The sequence below is a fragment of the Electrophorus electricus genome, chromosome 2 (genome assembly GCF_013358815.1).
Source record: "Electrophorus electricus isolate fEleEle1 chromosome 2, fEleEle1.pri, whole genome shotgun sequence".
Lineage (NCBI taxonomy): Eukaryota > Metazoa > Chordata > Actinopteri > Gymnotiformes > Gymnotidae > Electrophorus > Electrophorus electricus.
Genome location: NC_049536.1, coordinates 7,022,747 through 7,045,355, shown reverse-complemented (window position 1 = coordinate 7,045,355; position 22,609 = coordinate 7,022,747). Strand labels below are relative to the sequence as shown.

The following is a 22,609-nucleotide window of genomic DNA, read 5'->3' as shown; positions in this document are numbered from 1 at the left end:
CAGATAAAAGCTTTTTGCCCCCACTTTTAAGACAGTGTTATTCTTAATTTCTGATGAAAAAATTGTAAACCTTGAATAATGTTACACTCAACCCTGGTCATTCTATAGGAAAAACATTTTGTGGCTAGGCTCAAACCATTGAGGGCTCCATCACTGTATGAAAGAAAAGCTCTAGAGACACCCCTGGTATTAAAGCTCCTATTTACACATCTTGCAAACTGTGATTCTTGTGCATGTTCCCCCACCCCCTAAACTCCAGAACCTACAAAATGCTATACAGTACTCTTCAAATGTTCCAGTGTTGTCAGAACTTTATCTGTACAACTGGACTCTCTTTCTGCCATGTTTTTTTTCAGCATCTGATAGTTTTACTGTTAGAGAACAGCAAATCAAGCATACTAGTCTAGACTAGTACAGGTTTTAAACATTCAAATGTAATTTTTTTTATATTCAAATGTACAGGGTGTTTGTAAATTCAATGAATATTTGAAATTTTTTTTTTTCTTATATATTATTATAATTACACTGCCTGGCCAAAAAAAAGGTCACCACCTGGATTTAACTAAGCAAATGGGTAAGAGCCTCCCATTGGATAATTACTGCATAGGTGATTATGTTTCAGCTGGCAACAAGTTATTTACCCCTAACTGATGCAGTGAGTGGCTTCTCATTTATTAAACAACCATGTTGAAAGACACATCCTGTGGTCGTAGAAAGGATGTTAATCTGTTTCAGAAGGGTCAAATTATTGACATGCATCAAGCAGAGAAAACATCTAAGGAGATTGCTGAAACTACTAAAATCGGGTTAAGAACTGCCCAACACATTATTAAAAAGTGGAAGGACAGTGGGGAAACATCATCTTCGAGGAAGGAATGTGGTCGGAAAAAAAATCTTGAATGATCGTGATCGGTGATCACTTAAACGTGTGCTGAAATCAAATCTTAGAAAAACAACAATAGAACTCAGGGATATGTTTAATAGTGAAAGTAAGAGCATTTCCACATGCACAATGCGAAAGGAACTCAAGGGACTAAACAGCTGTGTAGCCTTAAGAAAACCACTTGTCAGTGAGGCTAACTAGCAAAAACAGCTTCAATTTGCTAGGGAGCATAAAGATTGGACTCTGGAGCAATGGAAGAAGGTCATGTGGTCTGATGAGTCCAGATTTACCATGTTCTAGAGGGATAGGCGCATCAGGGTAAGAAGAGAGGCGGCTGAAGTGATACACCCATCATGTCTAGTGCCTAATGTACAAGCCTGTGGGGGCAGTGCTATGATCTGGGGTTGCTGCAGTTGGTCAGGTCTAGGTTCAGCAACGTTATGTGCCCAAAGAATGAGGTCAGCTGACTACCTGAATATACTGAACGACCAGGTTATTTCATCAATGGATTCTTTCTTCCCTGATGGCACGGGCATATTCCAAGATGACAATGCCAGGATTCGGCAGGCTCAAATTGTGAGAGAGTGGTTTAGGGAGTATGAGACATCCTTTTTATACATGGATTGGCCACCACAGAGTCCAGACATGAACCCCATTGAGAATCTTTGGGATGTGCTGGAAAAGACCTCACACAGTGGTCCAAATCTCCCATCATTAATACAAAATCTTGGGGAAAGATTAATGCAACTCTGGACAGAGATAAATGTTGAGACATTGCTTGTGAAAGCTTGTGGAAACGATGCCACAGTGAATGCATGCCGTAATCAAAGCTAAAGGCTGTGACCTTTTTTTTGGCCAGGCAGTGTATATCCTTATTAGTATAATTTTGGATTTACATTTGAGACCAAATGCAGATATGTATGAAAAGCATATTTTCACAGAGTTTAAACTTTAGGTATACAAGTGGCTTGTCAATCTTACAGTGTGTCTGTTTATCTAGATTGCCATCATCAGCATCATGATCAGTTTAGCTAGGACAAGGTACTGCTCTATAAACAGCTATGCCAAAATAACATGTATTTACTGTGCTTTGAAACTTGCCTTTTTGGCTGAATATCCTTTGCTTTAACATTTTTCTGCTAATAGCTAGCCACACTTCTGTCAGTAGATAAGTAATGTAAACTACCTTACATGACCCAGTAGTCCAATGCATCCCCAAGGCACATCAATTAGGTTAATTCAGCAAGCTAACCATCATTAAGCCAATATAAGAGAAGAAAATGTAGCTACTTTGGGCCAAGAATGCATATTACATATAGTATTGTTTACACAATGACAGCTAGCCAATAGAACTGAAATAATGTGAGAATATTTGCTAGCCTGCTTTGTCAAACAATAAAGGACAAAACCTGAAGCTAAAATGTAAAAATGTAAGACACTGTTAGCAAAGTAATCAGCTAATATTAGCGAATTACCCAGCTAAGAGTATAGGTATACAGCTAAAACAGCTTCACATCGCATTATATTAATGCTACACTTGTAATGTAAATTACACAACAATAATAATCTGGCTGGCTATTTTCAGTAGCTAACTAGCAAACTACCAACATAACTTACCTGTTCAAGAATAAAAATTCCAACTCACCTGAAGTCATTCATGTCACAGAACTGTCACCACCTCTGAAAAGTCAAACTCTTTATTTTGGTATTAGTTCGAGCACTGCTGCCACCTCTTTTATCTTGCTGGCTCTCTTCAGTTCTACGTTTCTGTGCTTTGACCACGGGTGAAGTTAAAGAGGACATTCTAATGTCCTTATATTTAGGTGATTAATCTCTCTCTCTCTCTCTCTCTCTCTCTCTCTCTCTCTCTCTCTCTCACTAAGGTATCCCACCCATCAAGCTGGACCTTCTTTTTGAGTCTGTGCATATGATGTTAAACATATCTTACCTAGTGCAGCTTTGATTTGTCTATTTCTAAAATGCTTAGCATCTTATTATACCCTAGCAAAAAGAAATGACTACTTTAAAGCTAATATACTACATTGAGATGTGTTTACCACTGTAACCAGATGTGTGCATAGAGTGAACAAGGAAAGCACAAAACATGATCTGACAACACAATGGACATCATGCCAGAACCACTCACTCTCAACAAGCGGCATTCACTCATTTAATTAAATTTATGATTGGTCCAGACTTGCCATATTAAAGCCATGTACAGCTATTCCCCAAGAAAAAAAAACAGTATGGACTAATATATTGTGTCCATTTTAGCTATAGGTTTCATTCGTCTGAAGATATTTAAGTTCAAATAAAAATTAAGCGTGATGTATTATCATCATATGATTATAGTTTGTCACTAGTTATTTCATTTTTTTCCTCTGGTTTTCCTGGCATGGTAATCTAAATCACAGCAATAACAATTCATCTGATCAATTAAGGCCTGACCTGCTATGACACTGCCCATTCACTTTATATACAGTAACAAATTAACATTCAATTTCAATTCAATTACATCAATTAACAGTCTGTGTTGTTGATACTGACAGTCACTGTCTAGGGAACATACTCCACTGCATCATCTGAGAGTGCAATGTTACGCATCACCACATTCCATCCCCTTGATCATCTCATATTTTAACTACTAAGTACTACCTAGCGTTGACTGAATTTTTAAAATCTGATTTCATATCAAACCATATGTTATGTCAGAGATGATATGGACCTTAAGTGGCAGTTTGAACATGTGTTTTCCATTCTAGAATAACCTTACTTTCCCATTCCCTGGCTTTGTCAGTTCTTAATTCCACTACTGATGTTACAGTGATTTGCTTTTTTAAACTGATCTTTCATAAATGGAAAGGTGAACCATGTAGCCATAGACAGCATTTTAAGCAGGGCGCAACAAAGTCAGTAAAAGCAAGTTGTTCTTTTGTACTAGTATTATCCTGGCAAAAATTCTTCAGAATGGTACAGTGTGTATGGTTGAACACTTTATGAACATTGGTTTGAAGAAAAGAACATAGGAAATATTTCCCATATCATATAACAGACATGTAAATATAGAAAATACAATAAATTACAGATAGAAGAAATGGAATGTGGGATTTTAGACCTGGATTAATTACAGGCATGACTGAAAATACATGGCAGTAATTAATTAGGCATTTCCAGAAGAACCAAGTGCTTAAAATAAGAAAGCCTTGCCTCATAGTAACTCCGCACAGCATTGCAGAATGCCTCATCAGCTACGATCTGTGTGTCTCCTCTCAGGAATGCCTGGAAACGTTCCTTCACTGCCTGCAGCTGCTGCCTGTTGATCTTGGGGGTGTGGGGGGGGGGGGGGGTGGAGTCAAGAAAAAATATTAATGAAAAAAATTAAAAAGAGACCAGTGTGCTAATAACAGTATACTGTTATCCACATATTTGCTGATTCCCTTAATTCCAAATGAAGATGCCCTGAGCCATTTCCTATATTATCCCTGACATTCACAGAGGCTCTGTCTACCTTCTGTTCAACTGACAGAAGAACGTTTGTGCAAAGAACTTTTCTGAAAATTGTTTGCTTAGCCATACTGAAAGAAACACAACTTTCATTTCGCTCAAGTTTGCATTTGCAACCTGGAAATAAAAGAACATGATTAGATCACGAGTGGTACCAGATTATTTATTTCATTTGAGGTACACTTTCATACATTAACAAAAATATACAATAAACAGGGCATTACACAGGAATAACTGCAAATTCACCCAATAAGATTACAGTCCTTATAGTTTTCTTATTCATGGAAAACTTTTTACAATCAATATAATTTTAAAAAAAGGCTTTGATGAAAACACTGAAATGGAGATTAAATTTACACCATTTTTTTGTGAATGTGATATTTACCCATTATCCAGAATAAACCAATTATATGTCTTGTAGCAACAGGTTCTAATTACAATGGATGGCTACATCTCTTACATTCTTTTTAAAGGAAGTAAAGTAAATACTATTCAGGGGTACATTCTAAAATAGGTTAACATGGGTTAATGTACTAAAACAATGACATAGGAACACCAAACTACTCATATATTACGTCTTAAATTAATTTAGTAAAACAATCATGTTTAAAATAGTTTATTCTACTTTATTCTTAGGTTACAGATGCATCCTTTCATACATTTTTTATCATCATTATCAATGCACAGGAAAACTAATGACCAGTAATATGTGAGCTAAATTTGGTGTTCCTATGTCTTTAAGCTTTTCCACGTTAAACATTTTAGTGAGATTTTTTTTTTAGCTTCAGCATCAATCTGTATAATGTGGCACTGTGCAGACTGATCATCGCCTAGCTCAATATGGTGCATGTTAGTTAGTTTTTTAATTTATTTATTTTTCTACACCACAACAACATACATCACTATAACCTTGAGAGAGCAAGGTTTCAGCTGCAGTCGCTCTCCAACATACTGCTCATTTCTTTCCATTCTGTAGCTGGATATTCTCACTGACAACCATGGTGAAATGTAGTTTATCTCCAACAAGACACCAGCCTGCTTCTTACGGCCAAAGACAGACTACGTCGGGTTCTGGAAGTCATTTTCATTTTTCTATTTTCATTTCAGATGATAAAATCTATTGAACCATCTAAGCTACTGAGTAATCAAAAGCAGTGCAAAACAACAATATAGGCAACTTTTCCATGGATAGAAATGTTTACAGCAGGAAAATGTGGGTGTGAGGATTGACAGAGATGCAGGTGCACTGTGGAAGAACTGTGATATAAAGCTATAGAAGCTGTACATAACACATTTTATGTTCGTGCTGCAGTGTATATAGTCTGTTTTGTATAAATACAGGCTTAGTAACAATTTTCTCTGATAGGTTTCGCTGTTGGGTTGATGCGCTCATGCAAGATGTGACAGTCTCTGTTGGAACAGCTCTAATGTAGCCTACAGAGAGCAGCAGTCATTAGGAGGTGCACTCGAGCACTGGAATGGGACATCAGCAGCCAGCTGCAACATAGCATTCAGTTCTCTCACATCTGCCATTCACTCCAGTGGACTTGCTCTTGCATGCCTGCCTGCCTGCTTGCCTGCCTGTACACTCTCCCTCCCTCCCTCCCTCCCTCCCTTTCCTTGTCCTCCTCATGCTGGTATGTTTCACCTCCTTGGATTTCTAGTGGGGTCCGTTTCTAGATTCTTCTATTAATAATAAATTTCTATCATGAAACCTAAAGATCCATTTCCTCTGTGAATCTCCTTACAAATGAAATGTTTGCCGTCAGTTGGCTAAATTCATAAAACATCACCAGATGTAACATGGCATTAATAGCAAACACTTCAGTGATGACACATTTCCTCATTCGTAAATGTGGATTGCCACTGTATTTTACCATTTGTGTGATATATGGTGCTACAACATTTTGTCCTCATTTCCATATGACACTGATGATTCATAATAGAACACTGCTCCAGACAAATAACCACCTGAACCTGCCCAACTGTAAATTTCCCGGATAGAAACTGGGAACTGAATGTGAACCGGATCTTTTCTTTAACAATGTTTAGTCACACATGCAAGTCAACAACAAAATTTTGCATGTGCACCCATTTAGGTAACTGATATATTTATTTAAAAGATGCATTTTAGGTCTGTTTGGAGTGAGCATGATGGAAAACTTTGCATCTGCAATAGTAGGAGCACACAAAAAGGAAGGTGACTTGCAAGATCTCAGAATGCTGTGAACTTTTGCCATAAGAAATACAAATTTAGATGTTACAGAGGAAGCAGCTATAAACAGATATAGAGTGAACAGAGATGCACTTTTGATGCTCTGCCATTATTAGAAAAAGAGCTGAAGTCAACAACTCAGCTTCTGTCTGGGTGAAAGTTACAAAGTTACAAATGCATTATATGTTTATGCAACTGGCAGTATTCAGGGCACCACTGGTCTCATGACTGGGGTTGGTCAGTTATGTCTCTCATTGTGTGTCCAAATTTATAGCTGCCACACTAAAAACAGACCCATAGATATAATACTTTCCCAAGATCTCTAGGCACCATCCATACAACCCAAATGGATTTTTATTAAACTGCAGGTTTCTCCAAGGTAGCAGGAGCTAATGATGGCACAAACATTTTCATCGTTCTATCCAGGGCCAGGGAAGCAGCTTTCTGAAACCACAAATCCTTACAATCTGTAAATGCAATGCAAATTACATAAGTGATATGTGTGCAAACTACTATGATTCTTATATCCTGTAACAATCAGGACTTCATGAGCTCTTTGAGAGGAAAGACATTCCTGGAGGGTGGCTTTTAGATAGGAAGGAGAAGTCATTTCATTTATTTGTCTATACATTCTATATTGCAACCCATTTTTTAAAATAAATTGTTTATTTTTGAAAGTGATTCAGGTTATTTTTTTCAAATTGTAAAAAAATAATTCAGGGCTGATGGTTAGTTTCATCTGAGGTGGTGGTGGGGGTCAAACAATGTATCTCATGCCTGTCTGATTCTGAACTATAGTGACTCCACACACTGAATTTAGGGTTGAGCTAATGGGACATTAAATGAGAAGATTTTGAGCCAGCATCGTGATGCCTCCCAGCAGTGGAGTGCACCCTGCCTGCACCAGTGTCTCTGTTATAAACAGAGAGCACAACATTTATTACTTACCCACATATCAACCTAAGAATGGATGAATATGTATTTTAAGGAGTGTTCAGTCTTTACAAAAGAAAACCCCAAAAACTATATAAATCAGCCATTTTTGTAAATTCAGTTATTTTAGTTTCTTTTTGATTTTGTACAATCTTCTACATTAAGAGGCTAATATATGCATTATTTAGACTTAATTTTAAATGACAAAAAGTCATTTAAAAAGACAGCACTTAAAAAGCACTTTATATATATTTTTTATTTTGTAGAATGTATATCTCCAGTACTGAAATAAGTTAGTGGTAGAGGAGAAAAATGTTTTTTTTCTGCATGAGCACACATTTAATTTAAAAAATATCCTAATAAACAGAAGAAACAATTGACTGAATTAATGTAAATAGAGGACAAAAAACAATATCATGCCAGGCTTAAGTGGTGACGATTTCTACAGGGAAATATATGCCAGTCATTTCCTCTTTTTTGCCTTCAAGGCATAAGTTAACATTTTGCCCTGATCATGGTTTGAAGTACATATTTTTCAATAGAATTATATACTGACAGACATTTTACATGATATAGAAAAACTGATCAAAGGGGGATGGTTTTTGTCTTTTTTTTTTTTTAATGAGTGGATGGCATTGAGACCTGTCTTTTGTACTCCCCCAAGAAGGCTTGTGACATTGTGGTAGCCCATTGTATCCTTCATAATCTGTCTTGGAGATATAGCACTCCAGCCAAAGAAGAGCCTGGACCATTTTGCCCAAACAGAGAGATAAAAACGTATAAAAGACGCATTTTTGTAATGTTGACAGATTGATTTGAAATATGTTTGTTGTTGTGTAACATTCAGTACTGTAATAAATTGTTCATTCCATGTATTATACCTTTTACGCTCAAATGACTGGGGAACAAAAGTCACTAATGCAATGTGGAAATTTAAAATAAATGAGTTGTATGTTTTTTGGTTGTTTAGCATGTGTAGCATTTCAGTGATTGGGTTGCCTTTACCCACAGGTCAAGCAGGTCTATGTATTGAACTAGAAGCATTTAATGGCACATTTGGAGTGTTCTGTAATGTGCTTAGGGAAGACATCAGTCTCACATCAGTGTTTGCAACTGCAATGTGGCATTGTGTAATTACAATATTAGTTTGTCCAGATTCAACCATGCTAATTAGTTTCTCAAGCAAGCCAGTGTTTTTCTTGATTATTATTAGCCTCTTTCTGAAGCTTGAGAACCTCTTGGATGGAGCACTTCACGTGTGGTCTCACTTTACTGGGAGACTGCTTTGCAGGACGACTTTAAAACATGCATTGGGAAGTTGATCTTTTGCCATAGATACTTGTTGCTTACAAGTACAAAAAAATGAGTATTCAAAATAGTGTGCAACACTAACCTATTGTGATAGTTAATTTCTTCTTATCTGAAGAGACATTTATATATTTTACACAGAAGTATCAGCACCATCCAATTTTATTCAGCTTGCCCTTGCGTTCATCAGTCAATAGCAGTTTGTATTACATTTGCTGCTATGCTTATAAGTTTTGCAATTGTCTCCAATCTTTTTTCATTGTTTAATTTTTGCTGCATCTTTATCAAACAATTAACAATTGTGTAACAATAATTTATGGCGAGAAATTAAATAGCAACTTACTTTCAGCTGTTGCCAACTTTAGGGGGTATCTCAGAAAAAAAAAGCTAGTTAACTTGTAGTCAATACAGTTTTGGGAAAAAAACAAAAAACAAAAAACCCCTTAATTATCACAAGAAAACAACCAGCACAATGCAATAGTTTTATTAATATTAAACCATTCGATAACATTTTCAGACAGAAATTGGTGCCTATGTAGACCATCTCTGTCAAACACTGCACCTTTTGGCATTCTGGCTGCCTGACTACTTTCTTTTCCTTTTTATACCTTCCCCCATTCATCGTGTTTTGCTTTGCCACTCCCTAAGCATGACAATCCTCCATATTGTCATGGCAACATCACCTACCACATGGCAAGAGTCAGTTCCTGAGGACCAGACAGGCAGCCACAGCACATTAAACACGCCACTACTGCTTTTTTTTATTAGCGTGCATGTATTAAAGCATAGCTAAAACCACCACTGAAACACTGCTGTCTCTTGAAATGACTGCAAACTACTATTATACAATAGTAACCACATGAGCTGCTATATTATGGCAAGAAAAAAAAATTAACTAGGTAGATACAGGATTTGCACTGGTGGGCTTTCTTGTATTATTGAAATAATTGGCTTATTACAATGTGTGACCAGTTTGTCTTGTAGAAAAAGGGTCTTTGAAAAAATAAATTACAAAAAATGCAGTGACCAGCAAAAGCATCTGTGCATTTTCCTGCTGTACAAGCTTTTTCTGCATATGAACCAGAGGTCCACAGCGCAATTGAAGAACTTCTCTTCACAACATGGGAATCAGGCAGTCAGTGTTTGTTATATCAGTGTATTGGCAATGTGTGCTTGATGGAAATTTGGCGCACAGAAAAGTGTAAAAATTCATAGAGTCTTCAAAATACACTCTTTGTTAACTTTATTGTTTTCCTAATGATATGTTGTTATTGTGACAGCATTAATTAAGGAAACCAGAGTAGTCTGCTTGAGGGATACATATACTGAATAGCCTGAAGAACAAAAAAAAAAAAAAAAAGTTTACTCCCTCTACATTTTGGCATGTGCTTCTGTAAGCCTCTTCTGTCTTTTTCCATTCTACCTAAACATGTTCTGATACTACCATAGTTTTAACAGATAATTTTGAGAGACATGTTTCACAGGCCCCTGGTGATTTTAGCAGTGTGGTGGATAGAGATCCATAGTCCTTGACAGATGCTCCAGCCTTGGATGAAGGTCATTTATAAAATTTAATGCACCAACATCCAACATGACCTTTTCCATAAAAAGCAATATGCACATTTTTACTGCTACACACAGGGAGTACCACATCATTAATTGGTTGTGACCACTGCAACTGTGATGGCTGATGTCATGGATCTCTCCTCCCCCACACTTTCCCTGTGAAATAAATCTCTCCCCCTCTCTCTCTATGCAGATTTCTTCTTGCTGTGCTTAAAGGAGCAAAGACACCCCCATAATCCCTACAAACCACTGCTTTGCACATTCCAAACTCACCATTAATGACATGTGGATGACTAAGGACTTGTTTCATGCTGTTCATCAAATGCTTGCAGGTAGGTTTTAGGAAACACTAAGGTCAGTAAAAGATGTAGAAGACACACACACAAAAAAAATGTGAATCAACACATTAACTATAATAGTAAACATAAAAAGCTATGTTGTAGTGCATAAGCACTTTATACATTAAATATTGCTAAACAGAATGGCTGTTTTAATTCTGTTCTCTTAACTACAATATTTGCAGTAGGTATAAAGAGCAGCCCACAAGGAGAGCCAAAAGACAGGGAGTCTTAGAAGAACACACATTCCACCCAGTAATCAAACATTCACAACCAACCCTGCATAGCAAACATACATTTGCCAATATAGCATGTATTCATAACTCATCACACTCCACATAAAAGACCATAGTTCACACTCGCACCTCAAAACCTGAAAGACATACTGATACCACTGTTAATGGAGAAAATTGTGTGTGCGCTACAGAGCAGAATGAGAAAGGGGTAGAGCCCATTAAGACCAAAGCAAAACAGAATAATTGTCACATTTTATTTCTTATGCTATGCTGTTTTATTTGGGTGGTAAACCAATTGCACATGGGGAATCATATTCTTTTACCAACTTCCTCATCTTCTCAAGAACACTATGGTATTGTGTGCTAGAGAGCTGAAGGAAGAAGGAAACTGCCCTTTCTGCTATGCTTATTCAGTCATTTCCTTTCATTGTGTTCTGTGGGTTGGTTTGGAATAAAGATACATAAAGAGGAAAAATGGACAAAGAATCATCAGTCAGAACTGACAACATGTAACCAAAGAATAAGAAAATTAAGTAAAGAGAAACTTGTTCATTACACAAAAAAGGCATCTAATTTCAAAATGACAAGAAAAAAAATCCCATTTAAAAATCATTTCAAAAGGAGGATATTTCAGTAGTGACATAATTAAAAATGGGCTGATAGATAGAGTAAATGAAATGGGATAATATGTCTAGCAAGGACAATCAAGGGACAGAAATAGTATGTGAGCCTCCAGACATGGCTATATGAAAATAGTATGTGATAGGCTGACAACATGGGTAACTAAGAAAAGCCAAAAATAACACTGGCCATCTCTAACGCTTTTGGAAACATGACACTTGCCAGTCTTTTCCATAACAAAAGGATATGTAACACATTGGAGGATATTGTCTGGTTTATAATTAATACTGAGACATATAAAACACATCCAAATATACATGAAGAAACACCACACATGAAGTCAGATACCACAGATACCATCCACTTTATAACTTGACAAGTACATTGGTACAAGGAAAAAACACCATCTTTAAAGTTGAAAGATTTCTACCTTAATTTAAACCATGTTTTAACAACAGAAAATAACTCACATGGTTATAACTCACTGAACAACAATCAATAATTTAACACCACAGTATACGTCCGTCTCCTACAGCTTTGACACGTCATTTTATATTTCTATTCTATACAATTATAGCACCTCCCAAAGATGAACTGTAATCACTGAGTAGAAAAAAAAAAGTGGATTAAAAGTGGGAAGATGGAGGAGTAGCTCAATGTCCTGAAGGTCTGTTATGACTCCTCTCAGCCTGGAGCTCCTGTCTGCTCTCTGAAGATAAACAGTGCATGCTTACATGCATTGTGCAAGAAAGGGTCACACACCACCATGTTTAATTATTTAAAGTGGGATAAAAACTTAAGGTTTCTTTCATTTTTTGGTTCCTCAATGGTCAACAAAGAAAGTATACTTTTTTTTTCTGCACTGAGGATATATCCCAAAACTAAATCTAGAGGACTTGAAATTGGTTCTGCCACAGTAAAGGATACTGGAATGGAATTCTGAACCAAACAAGAATCTTTCAACAGGTGTTATACACAATATGGAGTTACAATTTTAAGTTCAACAGAGCTTGACAAGCAACAAGTACCAACAGCAGGTATCAAGCTGAAACCAATGCATCACTGTTTTCCAGTATGATTTCAATTCAAGACTATCATGCAGCTGTATGTGTGTGTAGGAGGTTTACTGAGCTGTGTTCATTGGCACAGAGATAAGCAAATGCTTTATGGGCAATTTCTTTCTACCCAGCCCCCTTGGAAGGCCGTCTTTTAGCTGTTGTTTGTTTCCATTTCTGTCCTCTTCTTTGGGGGATGTATAATGTGAATACTTTCAAGAATATTAAGGCATTTATTGTTATAAAACAAAGATGTTCTGTCACTGTGGCAAGAAGCCAGATCTTTACAGCTTTCTTTTTGCTACTCTGTCCAATCTGCTGTGCCACCCTCTGACAATCATAGCACCAGAATATCCCCCTTAATCAGTTTCTCCACTGAAGACCAGACCTTCAGTCAATGACAATGGTTTTAGAAGGGACTAAAAAACTGTAGAAGATAGAAAAAACTCCAAGAATGTGGGCTGCATACCTTCTGCTTTTTGATGGAAGGCCAGTCATCTCTTGGTAGAAATGCAAGGCAGGGACCTAGCAAGTGCAAAAATTCTTGAGAGAAAGTTGCTACAAGTAGCCAATATATTAGCTAAGAGGGGAGTTTCAGACATGGTCTCCTGCCCTCAATATCTGTCTATTAATTACTGATATAAATGCACTTCACTCCTAACAACAACAGTTATCAAAAGAGACAGGCATGCCATGATATGCCACATCACACACAACTTAAAGAGGAAACTTTTACATTTTTCTTAAAAAAAAAAAAAGATAACATTTTGAGAATGTTAGCTCCTGTGGATACTCAAATGTCCAGATTATTCCAAATGCATGTCCCCACACTCAGTATCAAAATGGGTTTCAACTCATGCCTTCAGAAGCCAAATCATCCATTCTGAACACAACCTGAATGAGACAAGCTGTTGTGGACTTAAATGTATAAAGGGTCAAGAACAGTTTAAGATGGGTAGCTAGATAAAGAGGGCAGCATTTTTAATTCTAAGCAAGTTACTCTCTGTATTGCAAATGTGTGATTATGACTGCATTTCTGTGTGTTGAGTGAAAAATACACACAATGAGTCAGATTCATAAAACGTGATAATTTAAATATGCCACGCAAACTGTGCACCGTTTTTACTTCCTATTCATAAACCTACTGTGGCAACAATTAGCACACCAGTGTCACCTCATATGTGAGTGAGTCCATATATATTGAAGATACACACCATGAGATAGAAGACTAACCCCACATATGAGATCAGTGGTATACTGAAAACTGACACTTACACAAAAATGTAATACATCTGTAACTTTCATTTGTAATTTTCAAGTCAGGAAATTTGTGGTTCTGCTAAACTGATAACTTAATTTCTTCTAAATCCTGAGTTTGGCCCAATATATCAAAAATTCTCAACACTATGCATTTATCAAAAAGGTGATACATTTGTCAAGCTTAATGAAATTAAAACAATTCTCATTTTCTTTTCTCTACCATATTGAATCCTAATAATTATATATTATGCTCTTGCCAATATGGAGCTAGACCAGACTAAATCTGATGGTGAGATTTATTTATTTATACATTTATTTCAGACAGACAAATATGTTGGCAATCATGTATTTGCATATACTTACCAACATAAGCACTTATTTCATAAAATGTATTTACAGACATGTGTACAGACATGCACACACAAATACATACACATAAAAGAAAAAACGTACTCAGAGAACACTGCAAGCTAAAGGACAAGGGATGAATGTATAGGCTATCACTCAAACTGTCATTCTCAATTTCACAGAAAGGTATCTACCGAACCAGCCATGGTGTTTGTTCAATCAATAGCTTAAGCATGTGAATGCACACACACGGGCGCACACACACGGGCACACACGCCCACCCACACACTGCAGTTCACCAGGGGCAAGCTGGCTAATGACCTTACACAGAATTCTTAATGTCTGTTCTTATTTTCTCATATTGCATAAAATAAATGCAGTTTTGAGAATAAAGGCTATCAAAATGGGATAAAAAGTGTTGTTTGTAAGACTAGAATACAAAGGAATCTCCGGGTGTAGAGTGAAGCAAACTCTTGTTCAAGAATGACAAAAACAGTGAGATCTAAAATTAAAAGGCAAGTTATATCAAAAATGTTAATGCATACATTACATCAAAAACATAAATCCCCATTCTGAACAATTTAATTCTGATTTTTTTTCCCCCCAATTATATGAAAAAAATTAGCTGATGTATCATTTCAGTCTTCAGCGGAACAAACATTTTTAGGGATTTGTTCAGATGTTTACTTCCAGCAAAAGATGCTGCCCTTATAGAGATGTTCATTACCACAGCACAGCCACTTAGGACCTGAACCATCACTTAGACATTTATGCTCAAAGGTAGTTCATCTTAAATGTTTTCAACATTTGCAATTATAAACACAAATATCAAATTATCACATCGACCCCCAAAGTTTTGCGCAGTTTTTTTTTTTTTGTCAACTGCCACTGAATTTGGTTTTGTCAGTAAAGAATTCTACATTATATTATTCATACTACTCTACTACACCCAAATATTAAGAAAAGCAAAATTCCACTGAGGATATGCTAACGAAAAGCAATGGTATCCAAAATAAATTTATTTATTTAGATTCTGTTAAAAAAGCATAAAAATATATCTGAGTTCCAGTTGCACAAAAGAGCTAAAAAATATAAAGCCAGATTCATAAAACTTGACAGGAACTGCCATGGTATTTACTATTCATAACGTTACCATGGCAATATTTTAGCATGCTAGTATCAACTTACCTGCAGTAAAGCCAATCAAATTCAACATGTAAAGGAGAAAAAACATATTAAAAGACCCACACCAAGAAACAATGACTGACTAACGCTAGTTTTGAGACCAGTGGTATGCCGAAAATTGCCAGTTGTGCGTAAAATGTAGCTCATTTGTAACTTTCACCAATCTGGTAACTGAAATACTTCTAAATCATGGCAGACCTGAGCTTATGACAGTAATTCAGTAATACTGTAATAGAGTAATACAATATTGCAAGCAACATTTTCTCTCTCCTATATAATGTTTCTTCCTCTGTATCACCTAAATTTGTATTTCTTATGAAAAAAGTTCATGGCACTGAGATCTTGCTCAAGCAATTCACCTTCCTCTTCATGTACTCCTACTATTGCACCTGTAAGGTTCACACCACACCAAGTAGACCAAAAATCTGCCTTTTAAATAAATGTATCAATTAGCTAAATAGGTGCATGTGCAGAATTTTGCTTCATGATGACTTGCATGTCTGACCAAACACTGTTAGAGTGACCATCATCCAATCCACATTTACCTTCAGACAGGTTCCTTTTTTTTGCAGAACAGTGTTCTTTTATGATTCCCTAACAATCATATGCAAATGAGAATAAAATGAGATGCCACATATCAAGCTAACAGTAAAATATGTTGGCAATCCACATTGTGAACGAAGAAACGTGTCATGGTAGCACTATTTGCAGTTAATATAACATTAAATCTAGTGGTAGGATTTATAAATCTGGCATTATTTTAATGACAATCATTATAATATATCTTTTTTAATGCAGTCAAGTGTTCCATGCCTCACCTAAACCTTAACTGTCACGTAAGCACATGGAGGGCTTGACGAGCCTGTCAGGACATAATTATAAATAGGCTTCATTGACTGGAACTACTTGTTAAACGAACCACAGGAGGGCAGGAGTGGAAGGTGATGCATGGACATCCAATCTGTCAACCAGACAAACAAAGAAATCACTAACAAACAACAAACAGCCCCACAGATCCAAGATACTGAATTGTGGATGATTCTGGTCTCTACTCTTTGGTAGATGAGTATCTTCAGTGACAATCCTTACTAATAAACAATCAATATTAGAATATGACAGTGTACATCTCAGTAAATGTCAATTAGTGCAGAGTAATCATGTATGCTGACTTCACCTTTGCCAGAGTCTAAACCTAGTGTGAATTCTTGTCTAGGAGGCTTGGGAGAAAGTTCCTAGGTAACAGTATTCTCTGAACAAACATAGCCAAAACTATAATATTACAGTTCCACAGTTGACATTATTTAAAGCAAGTATATAAAGATATGGGCATACAGAAAACATTTTAGGTGATACATTACTTGTTAACTACATAAGGCTTGTAGTTTCAATGCAAAACTAAATTAAGTAAACACTGGACACTAAATATTATTTTGTAAGATGAACTTGAATCTAGACTACTGCTTTCAGTCTGTTGCAACTCTTGCCCTATCCTTTTTATTTCAACAACCACACAGTTGTTGAGCAGAAGAGCCACTTCCTTTCAGCAGAGTTCTTGCCTGTGATGGTAGACAGGGCAACTTATAAGGGACCCATAGAGAAAAATGTCATCAAGAGTGGCAAAGCCCTCTGAGCCACACCATAACCTCACCAATAGTGCATATATACAAAGGAGGCAAGCTCATTTAACTCAGTGAAGTGATATGAATCTCAAGAAGAATGAAAGTAACAAAGAGGGGAGACATAAAGGATGGGACTCTGCTTCTGGTGAGACATTTGTCTCCACTGCTTGAGTTAAGATGTCAATAGTGTTGGGAACTAGGAAATTCTACTTACATAAACGCAAATACAAAGCCGATTATGAAAAAAAATAACAAGGCCAAGATTCTGGAGCCAACAGATTAGACTTTTGTGGAGGAAGGCATGGGAAATCCTTCAGTGCGATTTTCAGGCTGTGACTTTCTGCCAGCTAGAATCAATCATTGGTATCACCACAGGCACATGAGAGATAACTCATTGGGAGGTGTTCTCAAAAAAATGGAAAAATACAAAACATAGTAAAAGCTATAGAAAAGACAAAAATATTAAAATAGAAAGGAAATAGTGGAAGAAGAGGGGAACAGAGTTAGCGGGAGTGTGTTTTAGGCTGCCTTAATCAGCCCACTCACTGGTTAGCAATAAGGAAGAGTTCTTTGAGAACACCAAGCTGGCACTTATGTAAAGAGACCTTGGCTCATAAACAGAGTAATCTCCCAGTGGGCCCACATATTTACATTTGCATTTAATTCACTTATTCAGCAGACAGTCCAGCTGAGAGCAATACCCATACAGCTGCATTTACACATCCACCCATCCGAATAATGAGACCAAAATGCTTTGAAAACAATGAATCACATTTTTCACATAAAAAAAATAAATAAATTCTGAGACGACGCATGACATTTAGTACATATACTTAGCAGTATACGCTGTATCACTGCTTCTAAACAGTGCTTTCACAGACTCTCTCTTTCACAAGTGTTAGGAAGAAGAGTGCTTTCTGAATCATTCATAAATACAATACCAAAGTGCAAGGACAGTCTGGCCGTATGCAAGTTCAGAACAGTGTCAGAATATATGTTTACCATAAAAAACAAGGCCTTCCAATGATTTCCAAAGATTTTTAGTAGTGTTATTATAATGGCAGGGCTACTACAACAAGTTCTTACAAAAAATTAAAATTAGCAAGATCTCTCAAATATAAAGACATCTCACTTTTATTAATAGTTTCTCATGCTATGACTATGGGAATTGTGGGAATCTCACTGTTAAGAGAACTTATTAACTACCATCAAGAACTATGACTTAGGCCTAATAGTACAGTACATCAGATATCCATTATATACCCAGTCAGCTAGGTGGATATGAATTCACAATCACCAAGTATGACAGCAATTAAAATTCAGTTACATTTTTTTTGGCAACACAAGCAGTGCATGTTCCTGAGAGTAACAGTCCATGGTCACAAAAAGAAATCAATTCTTGAAGGGATGTCAATGACTGATCATCGCTGAAAACAAAAGTATTCTATAAACAAAAACAAAATATTTTATAAAATGCTGCACTGGCCTCCTCCTGCCTACTCCCCTTCACAGTTCATCTTAAGAGGTCTGCAGCACTCAGAGATCAACAAACCTCTTCTCCATAGAGCAGGCAGCTGCCACAATGTGAAAAGCACTCACACAGAGGAACACAACTCATGTAGTCTGGGCACAGAAAGAAATGTTATTTCTATAAGCAGTTGGTACCTTATTTGTACCAGAGTGAAAAAAGAACAGTAAATAAGCTGCACACACTATTAATGTAATGTAACACACCACAATCCCCTAGTTTATGAAAACATGGATATTTCTGAACTGAGTAGTCAGTTCAGTTGCAATGAAATGTCTGCAATGAATCTCATATTGGTTTGCCTATTCAGATTAAGAACTTCTGAAACAAGGAGACAAGAGAGTACATAGGAGCTTCCTGATTTTCCAGTGTCTACATCTAAATCAAATCTGAACTATGACTGCCTGAAACCTAATTAGCATTAAATGTCCCTCTCCTTCTTGTTTATAATTAAAAATTCTATACTAGAATCAACTCACAATAGGATTAAACCTAAAGAACAGCGATAGGAGGCCATGTAGAGAATTTCATTAAATTTTCAATAATCCAGAATCAATCCATTTAAAGATAAGTTGCTGTCAAAATCAAGACCATACATATGAATGACTTGAACAAAACATTATATTGCTGTTATATTGCTACACAGTGCAGGCCTTGAACAGTTTTTTTAACAGTTAATGTGACATCAATATTACAAATTATAACAAATTAATGATACATTGTGCAGATATATTGTGCAAGGATATATTCTGAGAAAATTAAACTTCCATCAACCTTAAACATTGTTTTTAAAAGAATAAAAGCTGAAAAACGACCTTTCCTCAGATAAATCTACTATATATTAGGCTACTGAGTTTAATGAAGAATTAGAACTACTGTACCAAAGTTTATCATGAAGCATAACAGTTGACCGATATGGGTTTTTCAATGGCTAAGGCAAATATTTTAGAGATCAAGGAGGCCGATGGCTAATATACAATGCCAATAACATGTTGTTGTTTTTGTTTTTTTTCTTCATTTTATAAAATGTAATAATAATAACAACAACAACAATAAATGAGACACAAAATTGCTGAAGGTAAACACTGATTTAAGAGTTTCATTTCCACTTAAGTATTGGTATTATCACTGTTTGCTTAAGTAAATCTGGACTGTGTCTGCCATGCACCTATTTAAAATAGAAAATGTATCAAATAAATAAAACAGTTAGAACATTATGAAAGTTTAAACTAGTCTGCACCTTAAAGACAATCAATGACTTTGCCATCAGTGATAATTGCTACGTTATTTTCTTTATCAGTTAGGTTGCTACATAGCCATCCCTGCCACTTCAGTGACAGAGGGCAAACACCTGAAAGATGCACAAGATTATATTTGTAAATTGCATTATATTACAGACTTCTTGGAAGCTAGCTCAGTAGAACCCAAACTGGTACAGTACAAGTACATGTTATGGGCACTGATTTGTAGATTTTCTGTAAAGAACCGTTTATATATATATATATATATATATATATATATATATATATATATATATATATATATATATATATAAATAAAACCATTGATGCTATAGACATTTTTGCAGGAAAAGAATAATAAAAGTTATAATTGACAGATGAATCATCATTAGTGGACAGAGCTCACGTTTCCATAAAGGTGCTGCCCACAGAGCCAAAAGTGGAGCCTTCCAGTGCTCATTTCAGCATAGGAAATCATTCTAAAACTAAAGGAAGTATCATCAGCTCACTGGATGCAGTACAGATTTGCATAAGCACACATAAAAACAAAACAGTAAACAGACATGCATAACACGTACATTAAATTATTTAACTTTCTTAAATGTATTAGGCTTCTTTATTTTCTGCTATTCAGGTTTATTTATGAACATTAGTTTTATGGATATTTATGTACATTATCTATCTAGATTGAAATAAAACATGGTACGCAAGAAACTTACTACAGACTACACAGGAAAGTAGCCAATGAAGACGAAGCTAACAAGTGAGATACTTTTACTACATTACTCTTCTATTTGCAGCAGAAATTCAAGTTAATGTGATCCAATTCGTCTGCCTTACACCTTTTTGAGCTCGACGGTGTTTTTATCAGTGTTTTTATTGCATATGTGCTAATTTTCTAGGAAGCTTGAAATCCCAGTGTAAACATAGCTAGTATAGAAATGTCAGTTCTAAAAGAATGCTAAAATGTAGGCATTTTCAAATAACTAACTTTACAGCAATTAGGCCAATAGGTAACGTTCAATTAACGTTCATTTTCATCGAAATTCAAATGTTATGTTGCGCTGTGAAACTGGTGCGCTGCGGTGTGTAGTGTTATGTTATGTACAGAACGCAAACACAAAACCCTACAGTTTCTCTGCACGGTTGTTTTGGACTAGCAAGGTAGCCTGCCCCGAAGGGAAAATGTCATGAGTGTAACAGGTGCACGATGTTTTTTACTTGAGTATTAAACGTCTACTCACCTTTTGCTGTCGTCGTGCCATATCCGTTGGTTGTTTGGCATTAAAAGGATATGCTATGCACCGGAGCACAAACACGTAAATCTGTAGTTTGATTTTCCTCTCCGATTCTTCTTTCTGAAGTCTTTCCTGTTCATTTTTGTTCTCATCAGGAGATGGAGATGGTGGTTTCTTGTTTTGTGTACGCGGAGCTCCTGGGGTTTTTTCAGACCTAGGGAGCTTTTTAGAGGGTTTTTCAGTTTTGACTGGTGGTTCATTCTCAGGAGGAAGTTCACCTCCGGATTCTTCACTGGAGGATGGGTCCAGCATAATCGACACTCGCTTTTGAGAAGTCTTTCAACTTAGGATAAATTAAAGCGAAGGTATTTGTACTCTTCCCTCTTCAGACACAAAACGAGTTTTCTTTGTGAATGTGTCAGCCTCAGAACAAGGGCGGAGTTACTCTTGGAAAGATCCAGTTGCGGTCGGTTTTCCGCACATTTTTTGCAGCCTCGGCGCGAGCTCAGTGGTGTTATGCAGAACTGTGCGAGACAGGTAGGCAACCTGTAGCATGGGCAACAAGCAACACGTGGGCGGTACCCTTCTTAAAGGTGCAGAAGTGGAAATGCATTATGTTCTGTGAACTGTGTTAGGTTTGTCATCTTTGGTAGGTCTACATTGTTTTTTTTTCGTTATTTTTCTAGTCCATTACAGTCCAGAATTCACATGTAATCCTTACAGTCAAATACGTATATATAACTGCAGTGATCCATTCCTCTGTCTGTATTATTGATTAATGTATTTACCATCCCTTATCTTACCCACCCTTAACTTCATTCCCAAAGGTTTGGGGGCCGAAAATACCCATTGTTACAGTCAAGATTAAATTGGTTAATCTTAAAATCGATTGTTTTAAAAGAAAGACAAAAAGGCAAATACTAACTAATTGGTAGTATCTTACCATTCATGCTTTTTTAGTCCAAGACTATAATAGGCTACTGGAGTAACTATCTTTGGAATCCAACCAAGTGTTACTAGTATTTTTGCTCTACCTGCAATGGGAGACCTATTGTGTAATTAGGTACGTTGACCATTAGAAATGCCTGTGGTTGACCTCTGACAGAATTGTTAGCTGGATTCACAGTCCATTTATTGTTTTAATGTTCTGTTTTAGTGACAGACATTTTTAGTGTTGTTTGAATTCTTGGTGGACAATTAAGATTCCCTTTATAGTTTGCTACATTCTTATCCATATGTTACCTTATATTGTAGTGAACAACCAATCTACACCTCCTTATTGGCAAATGTATCACAACGCATAGCGGTTTCCTATGAAAGATGTTAGTATTGTACTTAATAGGATTGCCAGTATAACAGACATGTTGACAGGTTCAGCACCACTATTTCAGGTGAGTCAAAAAGTAAGTTACAGACAGCCGTGTTACTACCAGTGGGGCAGGGGTACAATCACATATGGCACAGGGCCCCAGCAACTGGGCCCTTTCAGTCGAGGCTTATGCAACACATCTAAAATTTGAAAAATAATCCT

At 36.4% G+C, this 22,609-nt stretch overlaps 1 protein-coding gene across 1 annotated transcript; it reads right to left on the bottom strand.

The window, feature by feature from the left end:
- Positions 1–4,039: 4,039 nt before the first annotated feature.
- On the bottom strand, positions 4,040–21,390 carry LOC113582182 (calcium-dependent secretion activator 1-like). Its single transcript, XM_035523636.1, has 2 exons — positions 21,085–21,390; positions 4,040–4,204 (listed from the first exon to the last, which is right to left on the bottom strand). The coding sequence occupies exons 1-2, from the start codon at positions 21,388–21,390 to the stop codon at positions 4,040–4,042; spliced, it is 471 nt and encodes a 156-aa protein (XP_035379529.1).
- Between the last annotated feature and the right edge of the window lie 1,219 nt (positions 21,391–22,609).